At 51.1% G+C, this 21,683-nt stretch overlaps 2 protein-coding genes across 3 annotated transcripts in view; one reads left to right on the forward strand and one right to left on the reverse strand.

Moving 5' to 3' along the window:
• The window catches only part of LPO (lactoperoxidase), a 24,087-nt gene extending 9,298 nt beyond the window's left edge, over positions 1-14,789 (forward strand). For both annotated transcript variants that reach the window (XM_040639898.1, XM_040639899.1), the window contains 8 exons: positions 749-878; positions 1,641-1,847; positions 3,083-3,407; positions 5,480-5,640; positions 11,838-12,090; positions 12,942-13,115; positions 13,798-14,035; positions 14,222-14,789. In XM_040639898.1, the coding sequence (XP_040495832.1) occupies positions 749-878; positions 1,641-1,847; positions 3,083-3,407; positions 5,480-5,640; positions 11,838-12,090; positions 12,942-13,115; positions 13,798-14,035; positions 14,222-14,429 (1,696 nt within the window). In that variant the 3' untranslated portion in view covers positions 14,430-14,789. The remainder of the gene's footprint in view (positions 1-748; positions 879-1,640; positions 1,848-3,082; positions 3,408-5,479; positions 5,641-11,837; positions 12,091-12,941; positions 13,116-13,797; positions 14,036-14,221) is intronic.
• A 1,454-nt stretch (positions 14,790-16,243) lies between these two features.
• Positions 16,244-21,683, reverse strand: part of MPO (myeloperoxidase) — a 10,034-nt gene continuing 4,594 nt past the window's right edge. Inside the window, exons 9-14 of the mRNA XM_040640894.1 lie at positions 20,870-21,030; positions 19,429-19,684; positions 18,792-18,962; positions 17,951-18,188; positions 16,991-17,205; positions 16,244-16,335 (exon numbers count right to left, since the gene is read on the reverse strand). Of these exons, the coding sequence (XP_040496828.1) occupies positions 16,998-17,205; positions 17,951-18,188; positions 18,792-18,962; positions 19,429-19,684; positions 20,870-21,030 (1,034 nt within the window). The 3' untranslated portion in view covers positions 16,244-16,335; positions 16,991-16,997. The remainder of the gene's footprint in view (positions 16,336-16,990; positions 17,206-17,950; positions 18,189-18,791; positions 18,963-19,428; positions 19,685-20,869; positions 21,031-21,683) is intronic.

Raw genomic sequence — 21,683 nt, forward strand, 5'->3', positions numbered from 1 at the left:
CAAGTCTCTTGAGCACTGTGGCCTCAGTTTCTTATCTGTAAAATGGGAATTAAAATTCCACTTTAATGAGTTGTCAGGATGAACAAGAAACCACCTGAGAGTTCCTTCCCTAGAACATAGACATGTATTCCAAGAAATGTAGGTTCACCTCTGGTTTCGGTGTCCTGCCTCCCCCAAGTGCCCCAGAATGGAGAAAGAACTCAGCCGCTTGGTGTCCCTTCTGTTTCAGACCCCAGTCTGGACTTGACTGCACTGTCTTCGGAGGTGGGCTGCGATGCCCCTGTTGCTGTGGTGAAATGTGACGAGGACAGTCCTTACCGAACCATTACAGGAGACTGTAATAACAGGTGAGTGGGCATGGGCAGGTGTGGGGGACAGCCCCTCCCGATGGCCATGCCCAGCCCACCCGCTCCTGCCCAGCCGGGGGTTTGGCCGCTTGGGTGTTCCAGGCAGAGCCCCCACTGCCCGACCGTCCTGCGCCTGCAGCCCCCCCGGAAACCGTCCTACTGGAACCCTCCCCCGAACTCCCGCATCTTCTAAAAGGGCCTCTGTATCCCACCGGCAGCGCAGCCCCGCGCCTTCGCGGCGGACGCAGTTCAGAAACCCCACATTCGAGAGGCCTCTCCTCCGCGCCCCCTTTCCCGCGGGAGGCTCCGACTGCTGCCGCACCGGGTTCCACGGGCTTGGCGGAGAAGCCGAGCCCGCAGCTGCCGGGCCGAGGCTGAGCGCGGGTCTTGCTCGGTTTCAGGAGGAACCCCGCGCTGGGCGCCGCCAACAGGGCGCTGGCGCGCTGGCTGCCCGCCGAGTACGAGGACCGGCTCTCCCTACCCTTCGGCTGGACGCCGGGGAGGACGCGGAACGGCTTCCCCGTCCCGCTGGTGAGGGCGCGCCCGAGGTGGGCGGGAGCCCGGAGCACCAGGGGGCGGCAGGGCAGCCAGAGGGGCGCGGATGCGCCCCCAAACACACGTGGAAAGGAAGGAGAAAGGTGGAGGGCAGAGGGTGCGAGGCGGGGCCGCAGCGGGAGATGGAGATTTGGACTGGTTCCCCGGTCGTGGTCCCCAAAGTTCCACCAGAGGGCAGCAGAGCCCTGAGCCCGGAGCCCAGCCACGCGGTGGTCGCGCCCGGGCTGCCCACAGGCCAGATACCCCGGGGTGTCCCAGGCAGATGGCCTCCCTGCCCCATCCTGCCCGCGCTTGCCCCGCCCCCGCCCCTGGGGTGCATCAGCTGTTGCTTGCCCGGAGGTCCTATCTGTGGGCCTCATCGGAGTTGGCAGCCCCTCCCCAGAGTCCCTCTCCTATTGCCAGACACCTGGCACCTTAGTGACACTTCAGGAGCCTGTCTTTGTTTTCCCTTTCCATAGTGAAAAGGGCACTGGCCTGGCAAGCCATCAAGTCACACACACCCGTGTTCAGGCCCACCCCTACCCCTTCGCAGCTGCAGCACTGCTGGGAATTGGCCTGGCCTCTGCAGGACTTAGTGTCCTCGCCTACGGGATAGGTGTAATGCCACCCACCTCACAAACTTGTCATGGGGATTAAATGAACCTGTCATACCCGAGGTACACCACAAGCTGCATTTGAATCTGCTTCTCAAAGCTCCTCTTCCTCCAATCCTTCCTCCCCTTCTCTCTCCGCCCACAGGCCCGCGAGGTATCCAACCAGATCCTAGACTACCTGAATGAGGAGGGTGTTCTGGACCAAAACAGGTCCTTGCTCTTCATGCAGTGGGGTCAAGTTGTGGACCATGACCTGGACTTTGCCCCCGACACCGAGCTGGGGAGCAGCGAGTACTCCAAAGCACAGTGTGACAAGTACTGTCTCCAGGGAGACAACTGCTTCCCCATCATGGTAGGCCCCTCCAGCTGTCCGTGACAACCCTCCCGCCTCCCTGCCAGAGCAGACATTCCCAGCTGATCAGCCAGGTGCCCAGGATAGCTCTCCAGTGCTGATTTGACGGCTTCCCAAACCTCACACACCCATTCATTCACCCATGCATTTAGTCCATAAATAGACATTAATTATCAACTCCATGCCAGGCAGTGTACTAAGCACTGGGGATCCAAACACTGTTCCTTTCCTCAAAGACCGAGAGCCTCTGTGGGAAATGGACAAGGAAGCACTAATGGCAAAATTGGGGGAGCTCTGGGGAGGGTCGTCTCCGTGCCTGGCCCAGGAGCATTGGCATCACCTGGGGACTTATTAGGAGAGCAAAATCTCAAGCCTCATCCCAGACATGAGGAAGCAAAGTCTACATTATACCAGGATCCCCAGGACATTCTTTTTATACACAGTGAAGTTCGTAGCACGCTGCTGTACGTCACCGTGGGGTCTGGGAAGGCTCCTCCCAGAAAGAGCTGCGATTTGATGGATGAATCCGAGTGAGGCAGGGATTTGTGGGGCTTTCCAGAGGGAAGAGAGGAATTTGCCATGGTGCCCCATTTTCTTCTTATTCATGGATTTTACAGTTCGAGAGTGATTTATTCACTCGAATCAAGGCTATGTGCTGTGGTATGAAGAACATAAGCTGTGGACTGAGGTCAATCTAGATCGGAATCCCATATGTTTCCCTTCCAGTTTCTAAGTTCTTAGGCAAATTACTTAACTTTTCTGAGCCTCAGTTTTCTCACCTGTAAAATGGGACTGAATTATCTACGTTACATTTTTTGAAGACCAAAGTGAGATAAGGTATGCATAATACATAGCACGTGTTAGGTCCAAAATAAATAAATGGTAGCTGTTGTTAGTAGTGATTATTAACAGGGCCTTTCCTAGCTCATGTCCTGCTTCCCTGTCCAGGGATCTCAGGACTCCCTCCCCACCAAAAATGTGGCACCTTTGCGATGAAAGATTGAATGATTCCCCTCAGCCTTTTTATACAGTGGGATGTAATGAACTTCAGGACATTGTGGCCCAGGGCATACGGCATCAGCAGGAGGCATCTGGAGTCAGTGTCTGGTCCCAGGGTCGCAGGAGGTCTCCATCAGCATCTTTGCTGGCTGGATCCAGACCTGCCCTGGGGAGAGGTTGCCAAGTCCCAGCTGTACCACCTCTCTGCAGTCACCTACCCCCCAATCTCTCCACAGTTCCCTCCCAATGACCCTAAGTTGAGGACTCAAGGCAAGTGCATGCCTTTCTTCCGAGCTGGGTTCGTCTGCCCCTCTCCACCTTACCGGTCCCTGGCTCGAGATCAGATCAACGCTCTGACCTCCTTCCTGGATGCCAGCTTCGTATACGGCCCCGAGCCCAGCCTGGCCAGCCGCCTTCGCAACCTCAGCAGCCCACTGGGCCTCATGGCTGTGAACCAGGAGGTCTCTGACCATGGGCTGGCTTACCTGCCCTTTGACATCAAGAAGCCAAGCCCCTGTGAGTTCATCAACACCACCGCCCGAGTGCCCTGCTTCCTGGCAGGTGAGTCTAGGCTGGGAACAGAGGGACCCAAGGACTGGGAGCAGAGAGAGACCAAAAAAAGTACTAGGCAGCTTCCAAGGAGGCTTTGCCACTGCCTCTTCTCCTTTGCCTTCTGGAAAAAAATGCAACGAAGCCCCCACTGCCTCTGGCACTGGTCCAGGACTGGCAGAAAGGCCCAGATGAATACAAAATCTAAGAACATGTGTTCTTAGAACAAAACTATAAAAATTAGAAAAAAACTATAAAAAAAATTCAGTCCAGAGAAGCACAAATAAGAAAATCCACAAAACCCCGCCACCCACAGATAATCATTAACATTTTTAATGCCCATTTTTCCAGGTTTTTAAAAAAAATCATAGATATAGTTCTACACTGTTTTACCCAATTGGGGTTATACTATCAGTTATGTTCTTTTTTTTTTTTTAAGATTTTATTTATTTATTTGACAGAGAGACAGCTAGCGAGAGAGGGAACACACGCAGGGGGAGTGGGAGAGGAAGAAGCAGGCTCATAGCAGAGGAGCCTGATGTGGGGCTCGATCCCAGAGCTCCGGGATCACGCCCAGAGCCGAAGGCAGACGCTTAACCGCTGTGCCACCCAGGCGCCCCACTATCAGTTATGTTCTATAACCTGATGTCTTCATGTAATGTATCACATCATTAATTACTCTTCTGCAACATGATTTTTACTGGCTGCCTCGTATTCCATGACATATATTATCCTAATTTATTTTATCGACCCTACTTGGAAGTATTTAAATCATTTCTAGTTTTTCTGTGATTTATTGCTGTCTTTTAGGTAATGAACATCCTTGTTGATGAATCTTGGCACTGATTTTTAATAATTTTATTTTTTAAAATTTTTTATTTATTTTTTTAAAGATTTTATTTATTTATTTATTTGAGAGAGACAGAGAGAGCACAAGCAGGGGAAAGGGACAGAGGGAGAAGCAGGCTCTCTGCTGAGCAGGGAGCGCAATGCAGGACTCGATCCCAGGACCCTGGGATCACGACCTGAGCTAAAGGCAGACGCTTAACTGACTGAGCCACCCAGGCGCCCCTCGTTTTTAATAATTGTATTAAGATAACTTCCTAGAGGAGGAAGTTCTAGATTAAGAGGAATGCCTATTTTTAAGGCTTTTTATTCTCTCAGCACAAAGCCATACAACCTGTGCACAACCAAAGCCCCCTGATTCTGTTCATTCCGGGGGCCCATGCCCCCCTGATCTGCCCTCAGGCCCTCTGCCTTGGGCATCTGGAGACCTCTCCTCTTCCAAAACTCCACTCTGCGGGACAAACCCGCTGCCCACCCAGACATGGCAGAAAGCCAGTCCACAGGCCCAGACCTCTTGGGTGGATCTCTTGGATTCCGCGTTCACACGTATCTCACATCAATCCAGTTACAAGCCTGAACCCTTTCCTGTTTTCCACAAAAATATCCGCAAAGATCAAGCGTTTGTGAATTTAATAGACTTTTCCTGAAGATTAGAGGACACAAAGTGTCCCCTTGTGAAACATCTGCTCTTCTGCCAGTTAACTAACCCCCACCATCCTGTGCCTCCCCTCTTTCCTTTCTCCCAGCAGCCCCACCTCTCGAGTCTTCTCCCGTTGTTGCATGGAGAAATTCGACCCTGCCCACGTGCCTGCCCTCAAACCTGCATTCCTAAAACTTTCGAAGTTGCTCCACACAAAAAGCCCCTGTTAATTTGTACTGCCCCATGTTAGAGGGCAGTTGGGGTTGTAATTAGCAAAATTTTACTTTTCAACGTCATCTGCAGTTTTAGCACAATCTTGCGCGGTCCGCCTTATTATCCCCATTCTCACAGAGACCGAGGCTTAGAAGTGCCAAGTAACTTGTCCAAAGTGACTCAGCTAAAAATCGTGTGTGTGAAGCTGAGATTGAAACCTATGAATCCCCACCCCATCCCTTTCCACTTGACTTCCCTTAGGTTAACTGGAAGGAGGGGCTTAGGAGAGGGTCCCTCAGGGGCACTACCATCTATTTCTTTGTGCAGGTTACTGGGTTCTGGGGCTGCTCCAGGGAACCAACCTTCCTGCCTTCTGGGCTTTCAGGAGATTCCCGAGCCTCTGAGCAGATCTTGCTGGCCACTTCCCACACCCTCTTTCTCCGAGAGCACAACCGGCTGGCCAGAGAGCTAAAGAGACTCAACCCTCAGTGGGATGGAGAGAAGCTCTACCAGGAAGCCCGGAAGATCCTGGGAGCCTTCGTGCAGGTACGGAAGCCCAGGAGCACTGCCTCCCACGCCCACCTGGCCACCGCCCCTGGCTCTGCCCCCTTCTCCCTTTCCCCACCTCCACTTCCCCTTCTCTGCCTCTGCTGCTTCTTTCCCGCCCTCCCTTTCAGTGTCTTTAGTTTCTTTGCCCCAAAATGAATCCCCGGATTCAGAGTGCCGGAGAGTCATGTTATGTTGGTCACTCAGGTGCCATCACTGGGACCAAAGTCTCCATCACTCCTGGGACTGTCACTCAGCATCTAGGTGGGTTATTTCAGTTGGAATCTCTTCTTTTTAAGGTCTTCACACCCAAGTCACAGGTTACAAGCATTGTCCATTGCTATAATAGGTTGGCTGATTGACTAGCTAGAATTAACTGGGCACGTCTTTAAGCATTTTTTTTTTTAAGTTTGGGGACCTTTTTTTTTTTTTAAGATTTTATTTATTTATTTGACAGAGAGAGAGAGACAGCAAGAGAGGAAACACAAGCAGGGGATGTGGGAGAGGGAGAAGCAGGCTTCCTGCCAAGCAGGGAGCCCGATGCTGGTCTTGATCCCAAGACCCTGGGATCATGACCTGAGCCGAAGGCAGACGCTTAACGACTGAGCCACCCAGGTGCCCCATTTTTTTGAAATAAGTACAGATTCTTAGGAAGTTGTAAACCAACAGCGCATGCACCCAGCCTCCCCCAGTGCTGATGTTTTGCATGACCATGGTATGACATCAAAAGCAGGACACTAACATTGACACAAACCAAAGGTCTTATTCAGATTTCACCAGTTAGAAATGCAATTGTGTGTGTGTGCGTGTGTGTGTGTGTCTGTGCAATTTTATCACATGGGTAGTTTCATGTAATCACCACCACAATAAAGATACTTCACTCAACCATCACCACAAGACTCCCTCCTGCTACCCTCTGACAGCCACACCCACCTGCCCCCTTCCAGGTCCCTATCCCCTGGCAATCATTCATCTGCTCTCCATCTGCACAGTTATATTATTTCGTGAATGTTCCATAGATGAAACCATGCAGTATGTATCCTTTCGAGATTGGCTCTTTACATTCGGCATAATTGCCCTGAGGTCCATCCAGGCTGTCGCAGGTGTGAAGTCCCTTCCTTTTTGTTGCTGAGTAGTATTCCATGGTTGACTTAACCATTCACCCATTGAAGGACATTTGAATTGTTTCCAGTTTAGGGCTTTTAGGAATGAAGCTGTTGTGCACATTTGTGTATACATTTCTACACGAAAGTAATTTGTTCTTTCTGTGGGATATATGCCCACAAGTGCAATTGCTGAGTCATATCGAGAGTCCATTTTTAGTCTTAAAAGGAACTGCCCATCTCTTTTCCAGAGTAGCTGGGCCGTGTTCTGTTCCTGCCAGCCGTGAGTGAATGATCCAATGTCTCTGCAGCCCGACCATTATTTGTTGCCATCATTGTTTTTTCTTTTACCCTTTCTGATAGGTATATAGGGACATTTCACTGTGGTTTCAATTTACATTTCTCTAATGGCTAGTCACGTTGACCATCTTTTCCTGTGCTTATTTGCCATCTGTATATCCTCTTCGGTAAAATACCTGTTCATAGGTTTTGCCCATTTTCAAATGGATTATCTTTTTTTTTTAAGATTTTATTTATTTATTTGACAGAGAGACAGCCAGAGAGAGAGGGAACACAAGCAGGGGGAGTGGGAAAGGAAGAAACAGGCTCCCAGCAGAGCATGGAGTCTGATGTGGGGCTCGATCCCAGGACCCTGGGATCACGCCCTGAGCCGAAGGCAGACGCTTAATGACTGAGCCACCCAGGCGCCCCTCGAATGGATATCTTTTAATGTTAAGTTTTGAGGGTTCTGTACATGTTCTAGATAACAAATCCTCTGTCAGATACGTGACTTGTAAATATTTTCTCCCAATCTCTCTTTCTCTTAACAGGATCTGTTGCAGGGTAAGAATTTTTAATGGTGATGAAATCCAATTAATCCTTTTTTTTCTTTCTTTTTGGTGTTCATTTATAGATAATATGTCATTTCTCTTTGGCAGTATTTAAGATTTTTTGTGTTTATTTTTCAGAAGTTTAATGATAATGCATCTCAGAGTAGACTTCTTTGGGTTTATGATGTTTGGGAGTCTTTGCTGGGTTGTGCTTTTGGTGTCAAGTCTCAGAACTCTTTCTCTGGTCCCAGATCTCAAAGATTTTTCTCTGGCTTTTCCTAGAGGCTTTATAATTTTATGTTTTCCACTTGAGTCCATGATCTATTGGGGGTTAATTTTTGTATAACGTGTGAGGTGTAAGATGAGGCTCATTTTCTTTGGCCTATGGATGTCCAATTGCTCCAGCACCATTTTTTTGAAAAGGCTATCTCTCCTCTATTAAATTGCTTTTGCTCCTTTATCAAAAAGTGTTTGTGCATTTTTATATGAATTTACTTCTGAGTTATCAATTCTATTCCATTAATCTATGCGTCTATTTCTATACCAGCACCACAGTGTTTACTGTGGCTATCCAGTGGGACTTACCATGCGGAGCCACGATTCTTCCAACTTTATCCTTTTTCCAAATTGTTCTGACTATTCTAGGTCTGTCCCTTTACTATATATATTAAAATAAGCTTACCTACATCTACCAAAAAAAAAACAACAACAACAAAAAACAAAACAAAACAAAAAAAACTTGTTGAGATTTTGATAGGAATTGCATTAAAATTTAGGGAGAATTGACAGCTTTATAATGTTGAGTTTTCCAATCTATACATGCAGTATGTCTAAGTGTTCAGGTTTTCTTTGCTATACTTCCCCAGCATTTGGTAATTTTTATCATACAGATCCTGTACATGCTTTGTTAGATTTATACCTGAATATTTCATTTTCTTTGGAGGAGTCATAAATGGTATTACTTTTTTTTTTTTTTTTACTTAGCTTCCACTTGTTCTTTATCAATGCATGAAAATACAATTGATTTTTGTATGTCGATTCCGTATCATGGCCTTGCTGAATTCAGACAGTTCTGGGAGTTCTTCTCTGGAGTCCTTAGGATTTTCCACACAGAGAATCATGTCATCTGCAGATAAAGACAGTTGTGTCTCTCCTGTTGTAATCTATATATTTTTAAAAATTTCTTTCTCTTGCCCTGTTTCAGTGGCTATAATTTCCAGTGTTGTGTTGCATAAAAGTGGTGAGAACAGACATCCTCGTCTTCCCAATCTTAGAGGGAAAGCATTCTATCTTTCACCATGAAGTATAATGTTGGTTGTAAATCTTCTGTGAATGCTTTATGAAATTGAGGAAGTTCCACTCTCTTCCTAGTGTAAGGAGAGTTTTTTTCATGAATAGATGTTGAATTCTGTCAAATGGTCTTTCTTCATTAATGCAACTTTTCTTCTTTAGCCTATTCCGCTTGCTTCGGGTTTATTTTGCTCTTCCCTCTGGTTTCTTCCAGCACTTGGAAAATGCCGTGCCCCTTTCTTTCTGGCCTCCATGGTTTCAGATGAGAAGCTCCCCATTATTCACATTTTTGTTCATTTATAGATAATGTGTCATTTTTCTTTGGCAATATTTGAGACTTTTGTGTTTAGTTTTCAGAAATTTAATTATAATGCATCTTGGAGTAGATTTCTTTGGGTTTGTTATGTTTGGTATTCATTCATCCTCTTGAATCTGTAAGTGTATGTATTTCATCAATTTTGGGAAGTTTCCAGGCATTATTTCTTCAAATACTTTTTCAGCCCCATGCCTTCTCTATTTCTGGGATTCCATTAATACGAATGTTAGATCTTTTGTTATTGTCCCGTAGAGCCCTGAGGTTCTGGCTTGATTGAGGTGTTTGTTTGTTTTGTTTATTTTCTATCACTTAGGTTGAGTAAATTCTATTGATCTGCCTTCAGTTCCACTCTGTCATCTCCACACTCCTGCTGGGTCTTCCGAACAAGTTTTTAATTTTAGTTTGTATTTTTCAGTTCTATCATTTCAGTGTTTCTTTTTTATAAATTCTATTTCTTTGCTGAGATGGTCTGTTTTTTGTTTCAAGGTAACATAGTGGATTGTTGAAGCATTTTTATGAAACTGCTTCAAAATCTTTATCACAGAACCTCAGCATCTGATTCATTTATTTGCATCCGTTGACTGTCTTTTCCCACAAACTGTGGCTTTCCTGGTTCTTGGAGTTATGAGTGATTTTCAATTATATCCTAGACATTTTAGTTATCGCATTAGGAGACTCGTGATCCTATGTAAGTCTGTTTGGGTTCAACATGTAGGCCTGGCATTCTTTTGTGGGCTTTCGTTCCAATAAGAGTTTAGTTTCCCGAGCCCTTGCAATGCTATTCTGGTCTGCTTCATTCTTCCGGTGCCTCTAGGGTTCCCACTCAATGCCTACTGATGCCGTCTGCAAGGCAGGAAGGCACTTTCCTGGCTGCCTTCTGTTGTAGGACGTCATCCGAATAATGAAACGTATCTACCTAAAGATGATCTGAATTAAAGTTTTATATTAGTTTGTTCGGGCTGCCACAATAAAATATCATACACTGGGGGGCTTAAACAACAGAAATTTATTTTCTCCCAGTTCTGGAGTCTGGAAGTCCAAGACCAATGTGTCAGCAGGTTTGGTTTCTCCTGAGGCTTCTCTCCTTGGTGTGCAAATGGCTGCCTTCCCTCTGTGTCCTCACATGGTCTTCCCTCTGTGTGTGAGCCTCCCTGGTGTCTCTCTCTCTTCTTATAAGGACACCAGCCCTATTGGATGAGGACCCCACCCTTATGACCTCGTTTAACCTCAATTACCTCTTTATAGGCCCTCTGTCCAAATATAGTCACATTGGGGGTTAGGGCTTCGACATATAACTTTGCAAGGGGACACAATTCCATCCTTAACAAGGCTTATTGGACTCCAAGAAAAAGAAATCCATTCAGGCTAGTTCAGATGTTTAGTATTAGTTCAATCCTATACATATGTCAAATGGAAGGTGATAAAGGTTTCTTCTGGAACCCCAGGGCAAGGAGTGTAGTTGGGCCTAAGCAAGGGTTGGAGCCAGACACTGGAAACCATCTGGAATTAGGGCAGCTACTTTCACTCTGCCTCTCCTTCTCCGTGCCTTTCTCCACTTCTCTACTGTTCTCCACTCTCTTGTCTCTCTCTTTTTCTCTGTCTTTGTCTTCAGATGGGTTTTCTCTGCTTTTCTGCACATGGTAGCAAATGATCCCCCACATGGCCCCACCTGTCCCCTCAGATCAAGTGCCATCAAACAGTCTAGCACAGTTGCATCCAAAATCTAAATTCCTGAGAGCGAGAATCTGACTCACCAGCTTGGTCTGGTGCCCCAGCTGGGCCAGTCCACCACGGCCAGAGGCAAGTTTCTGTCTCTTGCTGCCTCACAGAGTCTGAGAAGCAGGCTGCCTGCTCCAAGCATGAAATCCCCACAGCCTACGCTGCTGAACAAATTGGAAGCAACCTAAAAGTAAAACAGTAAGAGAAGGATCCATGAATGCAATAGAATATTATGCACATTTAATTACATAATAATTGTGAGCTAGGTAGAAACATGAGAAACTTGAAGCAAAAAAGCAAAATACAAAAGTATGTTTTCTCTAGTATTACAAGTGTGTAAAAATATGTATTGTATAGACAAAAATTAGAAAAAAGAAAAAATTCACATAATTATTGCATTACGTGGTGTCATGATTTTTTCTTTTTTCAAATTTTTCTCTAAGTGTGTTAGCTCATTGCTTTGAGTAAAACAAACTGCTCTCTCTATGGCACATCGTTTGTCTCAGAGTTGGAGATGAGGTGAACTTACCCTGTGAACCATTCCTGTGGTTCATCATTCCTTTGGCCCTGGTCCTATGGGGAAAAGTTGAAAGATGTGACATCGTTATGTTCAAGTGACACACAAGGACTGTCACTTTAGCTTCAAGGTCATAGACCTGGAGTGGAGATGACAAAGAGAGTACATGTCTAGTGCTGATTCAAATGACTGATCAATAGGGCCCGTGTTGAGGCAAGTGATGAGTGACCAGCAGAAAGAATGTCATAATCAGTTAGCAACTGTCTGCCATGGTCACGGGAGGGAAATGGGCATGTGTGCTATCCATTTGCCCTCCTAGATTTTTGGCTCTCATCCCTCTTGACCACAGCTCCCTCCAACCTCACTCTGCAGAGGTCTAAGTGTTCTCCCATCCTTTGCTCATGACATGTTTCTCCCCCCAGATTATCACCTTTAGGGACTACCTACCCATTGTGCTCGGTGATGACATGCAGAAATGGATCCCTCCGTACCAAGGCTACGACAAATCTGCCGACCCCCGAATTTCCAACGTCTTCACCTTTGCCTTCCGCTTTGGCCACTTGGAGGTCCCCTCCACTGTGTCCCGCCTGGATGAGAACTATCAGCCGTGGGGTCCAGAGGCAGAGCTCCCTCTGCACACCCTCTTCTTCAACACCTGGAGGATAGTCAAAGACGGTACGTCCTTTTAGGGAAGCACTGTCACCTGGAGGTATCACGCTGCGGTCTGCTTCTAGGGAAGCCTGGCTTAGAAGTCAGATGCCAGGAACTTCCCAAGTGACATTGGTGAATTCACCTCACTGAGCCTCAGTTTCTTCATTTGTAAAACAGGGACAACAATGATACCTGTCCCACTAGGATATACAAACAATTCAGTGGCATATATGTGGAGAGCACCCTACAATGGTTTCTGGCACACAGGAGGTGGTCAATAGATATGAGTTATTGTTCTTTCTCTCCTCTGGCCTCCAAGGTGCCTGGGCTTTCCCTGCCTCAGGCTTCTCTGACCCCTGCAGAAAGAATTCATGGGTTTGATAAATAAATTGCTTTCTGCTCTCCGCTTGGGCTTTCCACCTCCATCAAGTGCCAAAGATTGGGCCCAGCTGCCCTTTATCCTGGGCTGGACTGCATTGAAACTGGCTTTACTTAAGGCCTGACAAGCTGGGGCCATTCTTTATAGCCTTCTGCTACCTCTCCCCATGCTTCAGAGTTCCTCGGGGGAACATGTAGAAGGAGAAAGAGCCGACTCTCTGAGCCAAAGCTCAAAAAACTCCCAAGCTGATATTCCTGCCAGCATCCCAGGAAAGCCCCATTCCCTACCCCCATCCGTACCCCTGCAGGCGGTCTAGATGCCCTCAGCCCCAGCACACCCTGCAGGCTGCACCTTGCTCTTCACTCCCAGCTGCCAGCCTGAGATGCTCAGTTGGCCCTACTTTTACCTGAGAGGAAACATCTGGCGGAGGGAGGGGTAGCAGTGGAAGACCTCACCCTACCCCGTCCCCAGGATGGCCTCTGGGTCTCCTTTGCAGGTGGAATTGACCCTCTGGTCCGGGGCCTGCTGGCCAAGAAGTCCAAGCTGCTCAATCAGAATAAGATGATGACCAGAGAGCTGCGCAACAAGCTTTTCCAACCCACTCACAAGATCCACGGCTTTGACCTGGCCGCCATCAACATTCAGCGCTGCCGGGACCACGGGATGCCTGGTGAGGGGGCCTGGGTCCTGCCTGGCCCAGGGAACTTTTCCTTACTTTCTGAGGTTCCTGGGGACTCTCTTATAACCCTGGGGATCTGACCAATTCTACAGCAGAAACCAGAGATGCCAGTTTTTGAAAATTTATTTAGTTCATCTGTGAAATGGAATCTTCCATTCTCCTTAATGCAGAGATAAGTGAACATATCTAGTACCATCTTGGAGCTCCTCAAATGAACAAGAGGCCAACAACTGATTGTCAAGCTGGTTTAAAAGCCCAGAAAAACATTAAGAAAGGAGAATAGAGAGAAACCAATGACTTTTGGACCTTTCTTTTGTACCCACGAAAGGCAATTTAATGTAATAATTAAGAGCCAGATGGGCTGGGTTCAAATCCCAGCTGTGCCATTTCCAGTGGCGTGACCTTAGGCAAGTTACTTAACATCTGTGTTCTTCAGTTTACACATTTATGCAGGGCTTAGAATAGTGCCTGGAGTAGTAAGGACCATATAACCTGCCAGGCCTCTCAAGCCTCAAGTAGCACAAATACAAAATAATGGAGCCCTGCCCACCCCGCCCCAGAGGCTATGAGCCCAGACTTTCTGGGGCTGATGGAGCTGGAGCCGGTATGTCCCCAAGGGGGGCTGTGGGTGAGAAGCCCCTGGGATGAGACAGCTTCAGCCCCTCCGCCCTAGGGTATAACGCCTGGAGAGGCTTCTGTGGCCTCCCGCAGCCCCAGACCCTGAAGGAGCTGAATGCTGTGCTGAAGAACAGAAGGCTGGCTGAGAAGCTACTGGATCTCTACGGGACCCCTGACAACATCGACATCTGGGTTGGGGGCGTTGCTGAGCCCCTGGTAGAGAGGGGCCGGGTGGGGTCTCTCCTGGCCTGCCTCCTGGGGAAGCAGTTCCAGCAGATCCGTGATGGAGACAGGCAAGTGAGATCTCGTGAGGAGGGCTGGGGAGAGCAGACCCTTCCCTATGGGCGTCCCAAAGTCCTGTGTGAGGACTTGCCCAGACCTCAGTGTGCTCCCAGCCACCTCCTTCCTTCCCCTTGGGCACGGAGGGCAGGGGGTCCACCCGTGGGCTGTGTGGACAGACCCTGCTTCTGTCTCTGCAGATTCTGGTGGGAGAGCCCTGGGGTCTTCACTGAGAAGCAGCGGGACTCTCTACAGAAAATGTCCTTCTCGCGCCTCGTCTGTGACAACACCCACATCACCAAGGTCCCACGGGACCCATTCCAGGCTAACAGCTACCCCCAAGACTTTGTGGATTGCTCAGCCATTGACAAGCTGGACCTTTCACCCTGGGCCTCCGTGGAGAATTAGGGGTCCAGACTTCCCAGCCTCCCACACTGTGCAGTTGCTCTCCCTTTGGTCCTTGATGCCATTTCAAGCAAGTTCAGTGACCCAGTCCCTTAGAGCTCTGCACCCCATCCCGGCCCTTCTTTTCAGCCGGGTTTCTCTTTACTCGCCAGATGCACACCTCGCTCAAGCCCAAGGCCAGCACCTCAGCCTTCCCAGCTCCTCCACCCGAACCCTGCTGCTCCCACACCATGCCCTCTGTCCGTGGGACGTCGCCCATCCTCTCCCTGCAACATGGCTTGTCTGAAGCCATGGTCGTTGTGCTCTTATCTTTCCACCTCTCCTTTCAAACTAGACTGTAAGCTCCTCGAGCCAGAGACTTCAGTCTGCTTCCGAGTGTCCCCTGTGCCACCCAGCATGACACTCAGCACAGAGCAAGTGCTCAATAAACATCTGATGATTGACTGAAGATAGTTGCAATGACACTATTCCCTTCCAGAAGGCAGCCCTTGGAACCACTGCCAAATAAGTAACCAGATGTGTAGAGTGCACACCGTCTTACCACTACAATGCTGTGTGCACGGGTCTGTGGGGTGAGAAGGTATGGTGTGGTGAGATTTCAGAGTTCTCAGAAAAAAGGAAGAGGCAAGGGGCTCCTGGGGAAAGAAACAATAGCCATAGAGGGAGGCAAGGGAGAGAGTTTGGGGTGTGTCAAGGAATCAAACAGGGAGGACGTCCAAGCCTGGATTCTCCTACAGCTAAAGTTGATTTCCCCTCCAGAAACCCTTCTGGGAGCTACCCTCTTCTTCAAGGGCAGTCATTGGAGGCTATGAGACCTCTGAAGGGGCATCTCCAGAACATTCCTTGCACTGCTACCCAATACATATTCATGTGTTCTTTTAAAATGACCCTCCGGGTAAGGTCGACCTAGCTGGCACCTCCAGGTCCCCTGACTGGTGGAGTGGGGGTGGGAAGCACTTAGCCATCCTGTGGGAAGAGCCCAGGAGCCCGAAGACCTGGGCTATCATCCTGGCTGTGGCGCCTGCATCTTCGAGTCTCAGATGAGCCCCGTCGCCTCTTTGGCTACCCTCTCAGCATCAGTGAAATGGAGAGTATTTCTTCTGTTATGGGAGGTCTTAGCGTGGCCTGGGGCTCCTATGGGTACATGAGCCTCGGCGTCCTGCACACCTTCAGGCTCCCAGCTAGCTTTCCCCGCTAGCAAGGTGGGCAGTCTGATATGGGGGTCAAGCTCCAGGCAAGGTTATTTGGGCAATAGTCTCCCACCCTTCCCTCAGCTCTGGCCCTGTCCTCCCGGGCCCAGCCATCTGCTGTCCCTGCTCTCAGAAACCCGCTGCATGAAGCCAGACTGAGGAGTCTGCTGTCTCGAAGGCCACCGAACCGCCGTGCCAGGCTGCAGGGATGCATGATCCAGAGGCCCCTGTCTGCTGGGAAGGACGTAACTTCCCATCACACCTCTGTTCTTCCTCTCCTGCAGGACAGCCTTGTGTCCCCTCCATCTCCCAGTCCCTGACACAGGCCTGATGCAGAGTGAGCGCATAGCAGATGTTTGCCAGAGCAGGAAGGAGCGTAAGGGCTTGGCGACCAGTTTCTATTCTCTGGGGTGGTGTGGGGGGAAGGTGAGGCAGGACTGTCTGCTCGGTTTGACCTGGCCCGGGGGCCCCTAGAACTGCCTGCCTGCCATGTGTGCACCAAAGGATGACTCCCGGATACCCTCACCCCCATTTTGGAGGCACGGACCACACTTGTTCAAATTCAGAAGCCAGAGCAAGCCTCATACTGAGGCCCCAGCCCCTTAACAGACATGAACAGAGCAAAGACCCCATCAGCAGTGCTTTATTATCGTAAGTGTCAGGTACAAACACATGGAACAAAAGGGCCGGTGGGCCCCACTTCCTCTCCAGGTGGGCTCCTGGGAACAAGCAAGAGAACAGCATAAGGAAGCAAAAGGGGAGCCACTGACCAAACCCTGCTCCCCTGACCCCACAGCTCAACCACCACACACAGCCTAACTGCTCATGGTCATTTCCCCCGGGGGTCACCGGGCCACCTCTACTAACCTGGACACTGTCCCATATAAGCTCCCTGGGGGCAGACATGGTGCAAACGGAGCCTCTAAGGAGCCACGAAAGCTCTTATTTGCAAAGAAGAAAACTCAAGGTTTTCTCCAGAAAAGTGAGGTTGAGTCATTTGCTCAAGGTCACACGGCTGGAGAGCTGCAGTCAGGATTCGAACCCAGCAAACTGGCTCCGAGCTTGTGCTCCTCACCCGTGCATTCTGCTGTCGTCCGTATACTTACTACTCACATGAACAGCAAACACAGACACGTATACACAGCACACGATACACACCCATGGTCACAGAATGCCCACACGGAGGAAATGCAATTTATTACACCGCGCACAAACACACACACACACACACACACACACACGAATGAATGAATGACTATCTATCTAGTCACTCATTTTCTCAGCCAGAGCAGGGATGCGCTCACCATGGGAAGCAGCCCCCATGGGCCAGCCCGGGCCATGCCCAAGCGTCCCCTCACCAGCACACCCCCTTACCCAGCCTCTAGTCACTGTCCCTCCAGGAGGTCAGGTCCAGCGTGGGGAGTGTGTTACAGCTGACAAAGTCCCGAGGGAACGTGTTGGACATGAAGATGTTGTTCTTGGACACGGTGGTGATGCCCGTGTTGTCGCAGATGATTCGGGGCAGGGAGATCCTGGTCAGCGCCTGCTGCTGCTGCCTACTGAACACGCCCGGGTTCTCCCACCAGAACCTGCGTGGGGACACCCGCAGACTTTGCACCCAGGCTGTCCTTGGCCGGGAGGGCATCCGCTGGCTCCAGCCGCCCCTGGACATAAGAGGACCACCACAGACACCCGCTCCACAGCCCAGGGGCTCCGGGCCCTCAGGCAGCCCAGGGGCTTTCACACAGGTGATGCCCTCTCACAGCGCGGAGGACGAGCTACCCAGTGCCCCGGCTCTGCCCCCACCCCGGCGGCCTCCAAGGCCCCACTCACGCTGCACAGGGAGCTGGGCCCACACTCACTCATGGAGCCCTGTGCCCCGGCCCGGGGGCATGTCCATGGGGGTGCAGAGAACCTCGCAGTGGGTTTATAATGGGTCCACCCAGAGAGGGACACCTTTCTCTAGTTTTCCCAAGGGCGCCGTATGGGCTAGGTAAGAACTGGGCATGACAGGTGTCAGGGACACAGTGACATGACACTAGGAGAGCCTTGGGGGCTGTTCAACAGTGAGCCCCCTGAAACTAGAGGAGTAGGTGAGAGTCACATTTTCTCTGTCTTCCCTCCTTCACAACCAGGGGTCCAGGTCTCTCCTGGCTGCACCCCCAACAGGTACAGAGCACACGAGGGATGACCTCGAGGCCCCGGAACACCCTGGAAAATCACAGATCCCTTCCTGCCCCTCACTTCACAGACGGAAGTGGGGGGCCCCCCTCCAGAGGTTGGGGAGTAGGCCTGCAACCACACAGCGGGCCTGAGCCACTCGCCGCGCCTCACCGGTCACCATCGCGGAGCTTCCTGAACTGGGTCCCGATGAGGCAGGCAAGGAGCGGGCCCACGCGGCCATAGGGCTCCAGGGGCTCGGCCACGCCGCCCATCCAGATGTCAATGTTGTCCGGCGTGCGGTACTGCCGCATCAGCTTGTCCGCCAGGTTCTGGTTCCTCAGCACTGTTGTCAGCTCGCCCACCGTGCTGGGCTGGGGGAGCCCGCAGAAGCGCCTCCAGGCATTGTACCCTGCGGGGTGGGCGGAGCACTGCTGTGGGAGGGTCCCACAGAGCCCCCCTTCCCGGCGCACCATATACCAAGGGACGTGAGGGAGAGGAAGACACAGAGGGGCTTCTCCCAGGCTGTAAGCCCCCAGGGAGCCCTGAACTGAAGGGCCAAGACCCTCTCTCTTTCCTTTGCCCTCCACTGTGAGACAAATCTTCAGCCGCCGTAAATGCTACAACTCCAAGAACAGAAACCTCTCGTTGTCCCCTCGAAAGATCTCAGACCCGGGAGGGGTGAGGTGTGGCTAGAAGGTTCAGCCACACCAGCTGTCCCATAATGGAGGCACAGGCTTTGGGGTTAAGCTGATGTGGGTTCAGATTCAAGCGCGATCACTGACGGCCGGAGAACCTGCACAGGTTCCGAAGCTCTTCAAGCCTCAGTTTGCTCATCAGTAGAATGGAAGTGACAAGAATCTGTCCCCCATCAAAGTTCAGGTAAAACAAAGCTGCAACATGAAATGTGATGAGCCAGGTTTCCAGCCCACTTGGGCAGCTGGGGGCCGCTGCAGGGGGCAGGGCCCTAGAGTGGGAGGTGGGGAGGGCACAGGGGGCTCCTGCAGCCCCTCACCTGGGAGGCCGTGGTCCCGGCTGCGCTGCATGTTCAGAGCGGGCAGGTCCAGCCCGATCCTCATGACCTGCTCAAACAACCGCTCCCGGATCTCGTCCACCACGATTTGGTTCTGGCGATTCAGCTTGGCGGGGGTGGCCATGAGGCCCCGCAGGATGGGGTCGATGCCACCTGGGAGAAGAGGAGCAAGACTTGGGGAAGGATCCGGCTCAGTACCCAGAGCTAAGACTGGAGTTAGGGAAAAGTCCCAGGTACAGTCAGGGGATTGCAGAAGAGGGCTGGGCCCATGCAGCTCCTGGTGCCAAGGCGACCTCAGGGGGCAGGTCTTTGCTGGGGAATTGAGGTCTCAGGGGATAATGCCATTCAGACTTGCAAGTTGGGGTGCACCCAGCCCCTGGGCTCCTGGGTCACTGAGAATCGTAACACACAAGAAGGAGCCAGCTCCCCACGAGCCATCTGCACCCCACCCTTTATTATTATATACAGAGCAGTCCGGTGAACTAAGGCTGGACAGTCAGATAGGATCCCCAAAGAGGGAAGGCTGAGGATTTCTCCTGCCCTGGCTCCCTGCAGCCAAGGCCACCCCCCCATGTCCTCAGTGGCCAGCCCGCTGGCTCCTGGCCGAGGTCCCACTCACCTTCCAGCACTACCCTCCAGGAAGCGAAGAAGACCTTGCTGAGTGGAACGCGGGGGTTGGGCCCCATGGGCTGGTACCGGTCATCCAGGCGGAACATGAAAGGCTGGATGAGGGTGTGGCCATAGCGGAAGGCATTGGTGAAGACGTTGGCGATGCGAGGGTCCACGGAGTCGTTGTAGCACCGGTACCTCGGCAGGTACTTCCTCATGGCCCGCGGTCCCAGCACCAAGGGCAGGTAGTCCCGGTAAGTGATGATCTAAAGAAACGTCGTGCTCAGAGTGGCCTCTCCACTCACCCTCTGTGCAGAGTCTGCCTGCTCCTGGCTTGTGGGGGGGGGGGGGACGGGGGGGCTCCACTGTCCACAGCCAGGGAGTTGTCTCCCACAGCGCGGGATCTGGGGCTAACAGGGTGGCACCGAGTGGCAAACACAGCTCCACGGCTTGCCTGCTGTGTGACCTTGGGCCAGGTATGACCCTCGGTGAGCCCCAGTTACTCAAACGTAAATTTAGGATAATTATGTTGCCCTCTGCCTTAAAGGATTAAATAACAAAGGGCTTCGTTGGTCAGTAGCTCCTTTGCCCTAGAGTTATTCATGCCTTCTTTTCTCCTATCTTATAAGCTCCTGAGAGCAAGGGTTGTATCTCATTTCTCTTGAAATTACTCGGTGCCCAGCAAGCACCTGGCTCACGGTGGGGCTCAATATGCATTTGTGGAGAAGGGGAGGCAAAAAGGAAAAGGGCCACCCTAGATGATTTCCCCCAGGGCAAAGAGAAAGTATAGATTCTAGAGTCTGGAATTTTCTGCAAGGCTTCAGTGAATCTCACTGAAGTTCTTGGTGCAAAGCAAAAACTTAGCCTCCACACCTGCAACTCTCTCCCCCTCCAGAGTCTAAGAGTATGAAAAAGGTATGTGTGTGTGTGTGTGTGTGTGTGTGTGTGTGTGTGTGTCTTCTGGAGAGGATGGGGGTGCTGAAGCATCAGAAGCTGGGAGAGAGAACCAGGAACACTTCCCAGGGATAAACAAGGGTAAGGAGATTGGGTGAGCTATGATAGAGCCAAAAGAAGAGATGAGTGGGTAAAGGAGCCAAGAGCCGCGAGGAGATGAAGAAAGGAAAGGAAAGGCATTTACTGACCAGCTACCATGTGCTGGCACTTCAGACCCACCCCTTTAACCCTCCTGAAGCCATTTCCAATGGACAGGAGAGCAGAGGGGGGAGCCAGCCTAGGAATGAGGGGATGGAAGCCAAGTAACCTTTATCAGGCCCTTAGTATCTGCCAGGTGTTTTCACATAGATCATTAAACTTTACAGCATCATGGACGCACACACCGAGGCTCATGGGGGTTAACGTGCCCCAGGTCACACAGCGAGGATGTGGTAGGGCCGTGTTTGGATCCCAAGCCTGCCTGACCCCTGGCATCACCAATGCTCAGGACTGCCTACCTGGACCATGGCTCCCACGATCTTGCGGGCTTCCTGGTAGAGCCTCTCTCCATCCCAGCCGGGGTTCAGGCGCTTGAGCTCCGTGGCCAGCCGGTTGTGCTCCCGCAGAAAAAGTGTGTGCATGGAGGTGAGCTCCGGCATCTCACTTGAGCGGGTGTCCCCTTGGGGAAGCAAAAGCCACTGTCATTCCTAAGATCCCATCAGAAAGGACTTGCTCCACCGAAACTGCCTCCTCAGCCAAGGTCTGAAACCCAGACTTCCTCTCCATCCATCTTTCCACACCGCACTCAGTGTGCGCCTCCTCTAGGAGGTCCTCCCTTGCTGCCCTGGCCCGCCATGGTAACTTCTTCCTCCGCGAAGGGGCACTGCTGGTTGGAGATGGTCATTCAGCAGGCATCAGAGCTGACACGTGACTTGCCACATTCTAGTAGCTGAGACTGGGAGCTCCTTGAGGATGAGGACCAGGGCTTGTGCCTTTTTGTGGCCGGCGCGCCACCCAGCTCACACACAGACATCCGGAGTTTTGCACCGTGCCTGCTACGAGGTGATCCATGAACTGCTTGGTTGACTTAGTCTCTTGATGCAGGGAAGGCCAAAAAGTAGCATGCGTGTTGGCGTGCCCTACTTCCATGCCCACGTCAGACAGCTCATGACCACAGCGCTCTCTCCTGCTCGGACTGGACTCAGCCCCAGAATCCCTCTCAGCACAGGACTCTAGAAAGCCACACCGTCTGATCAGAGTTGCCATCCCCAGCCTTACTACATGCTAATTTGCAGCCTGCTCAGGCTCTGAGAGTCGGGGGGGGGGGGGGGG

This window comes from Ursus maritimus, unplaced genomic scaffold (genome assembly GCF_017311325.1).
Source record: "Ursus maritimus isolate PB19 unplaced genomic scaffold, ASM1731132v1 scaffold_24, whole genome shotgun sequence".
Classification (NCBI taxonomy): domain Eukaryota; kingdom Metazoa; phylum Chordata; class Mammalia; order Carnivora; family Ursidae; genus Ursus; species Ursus maritimus.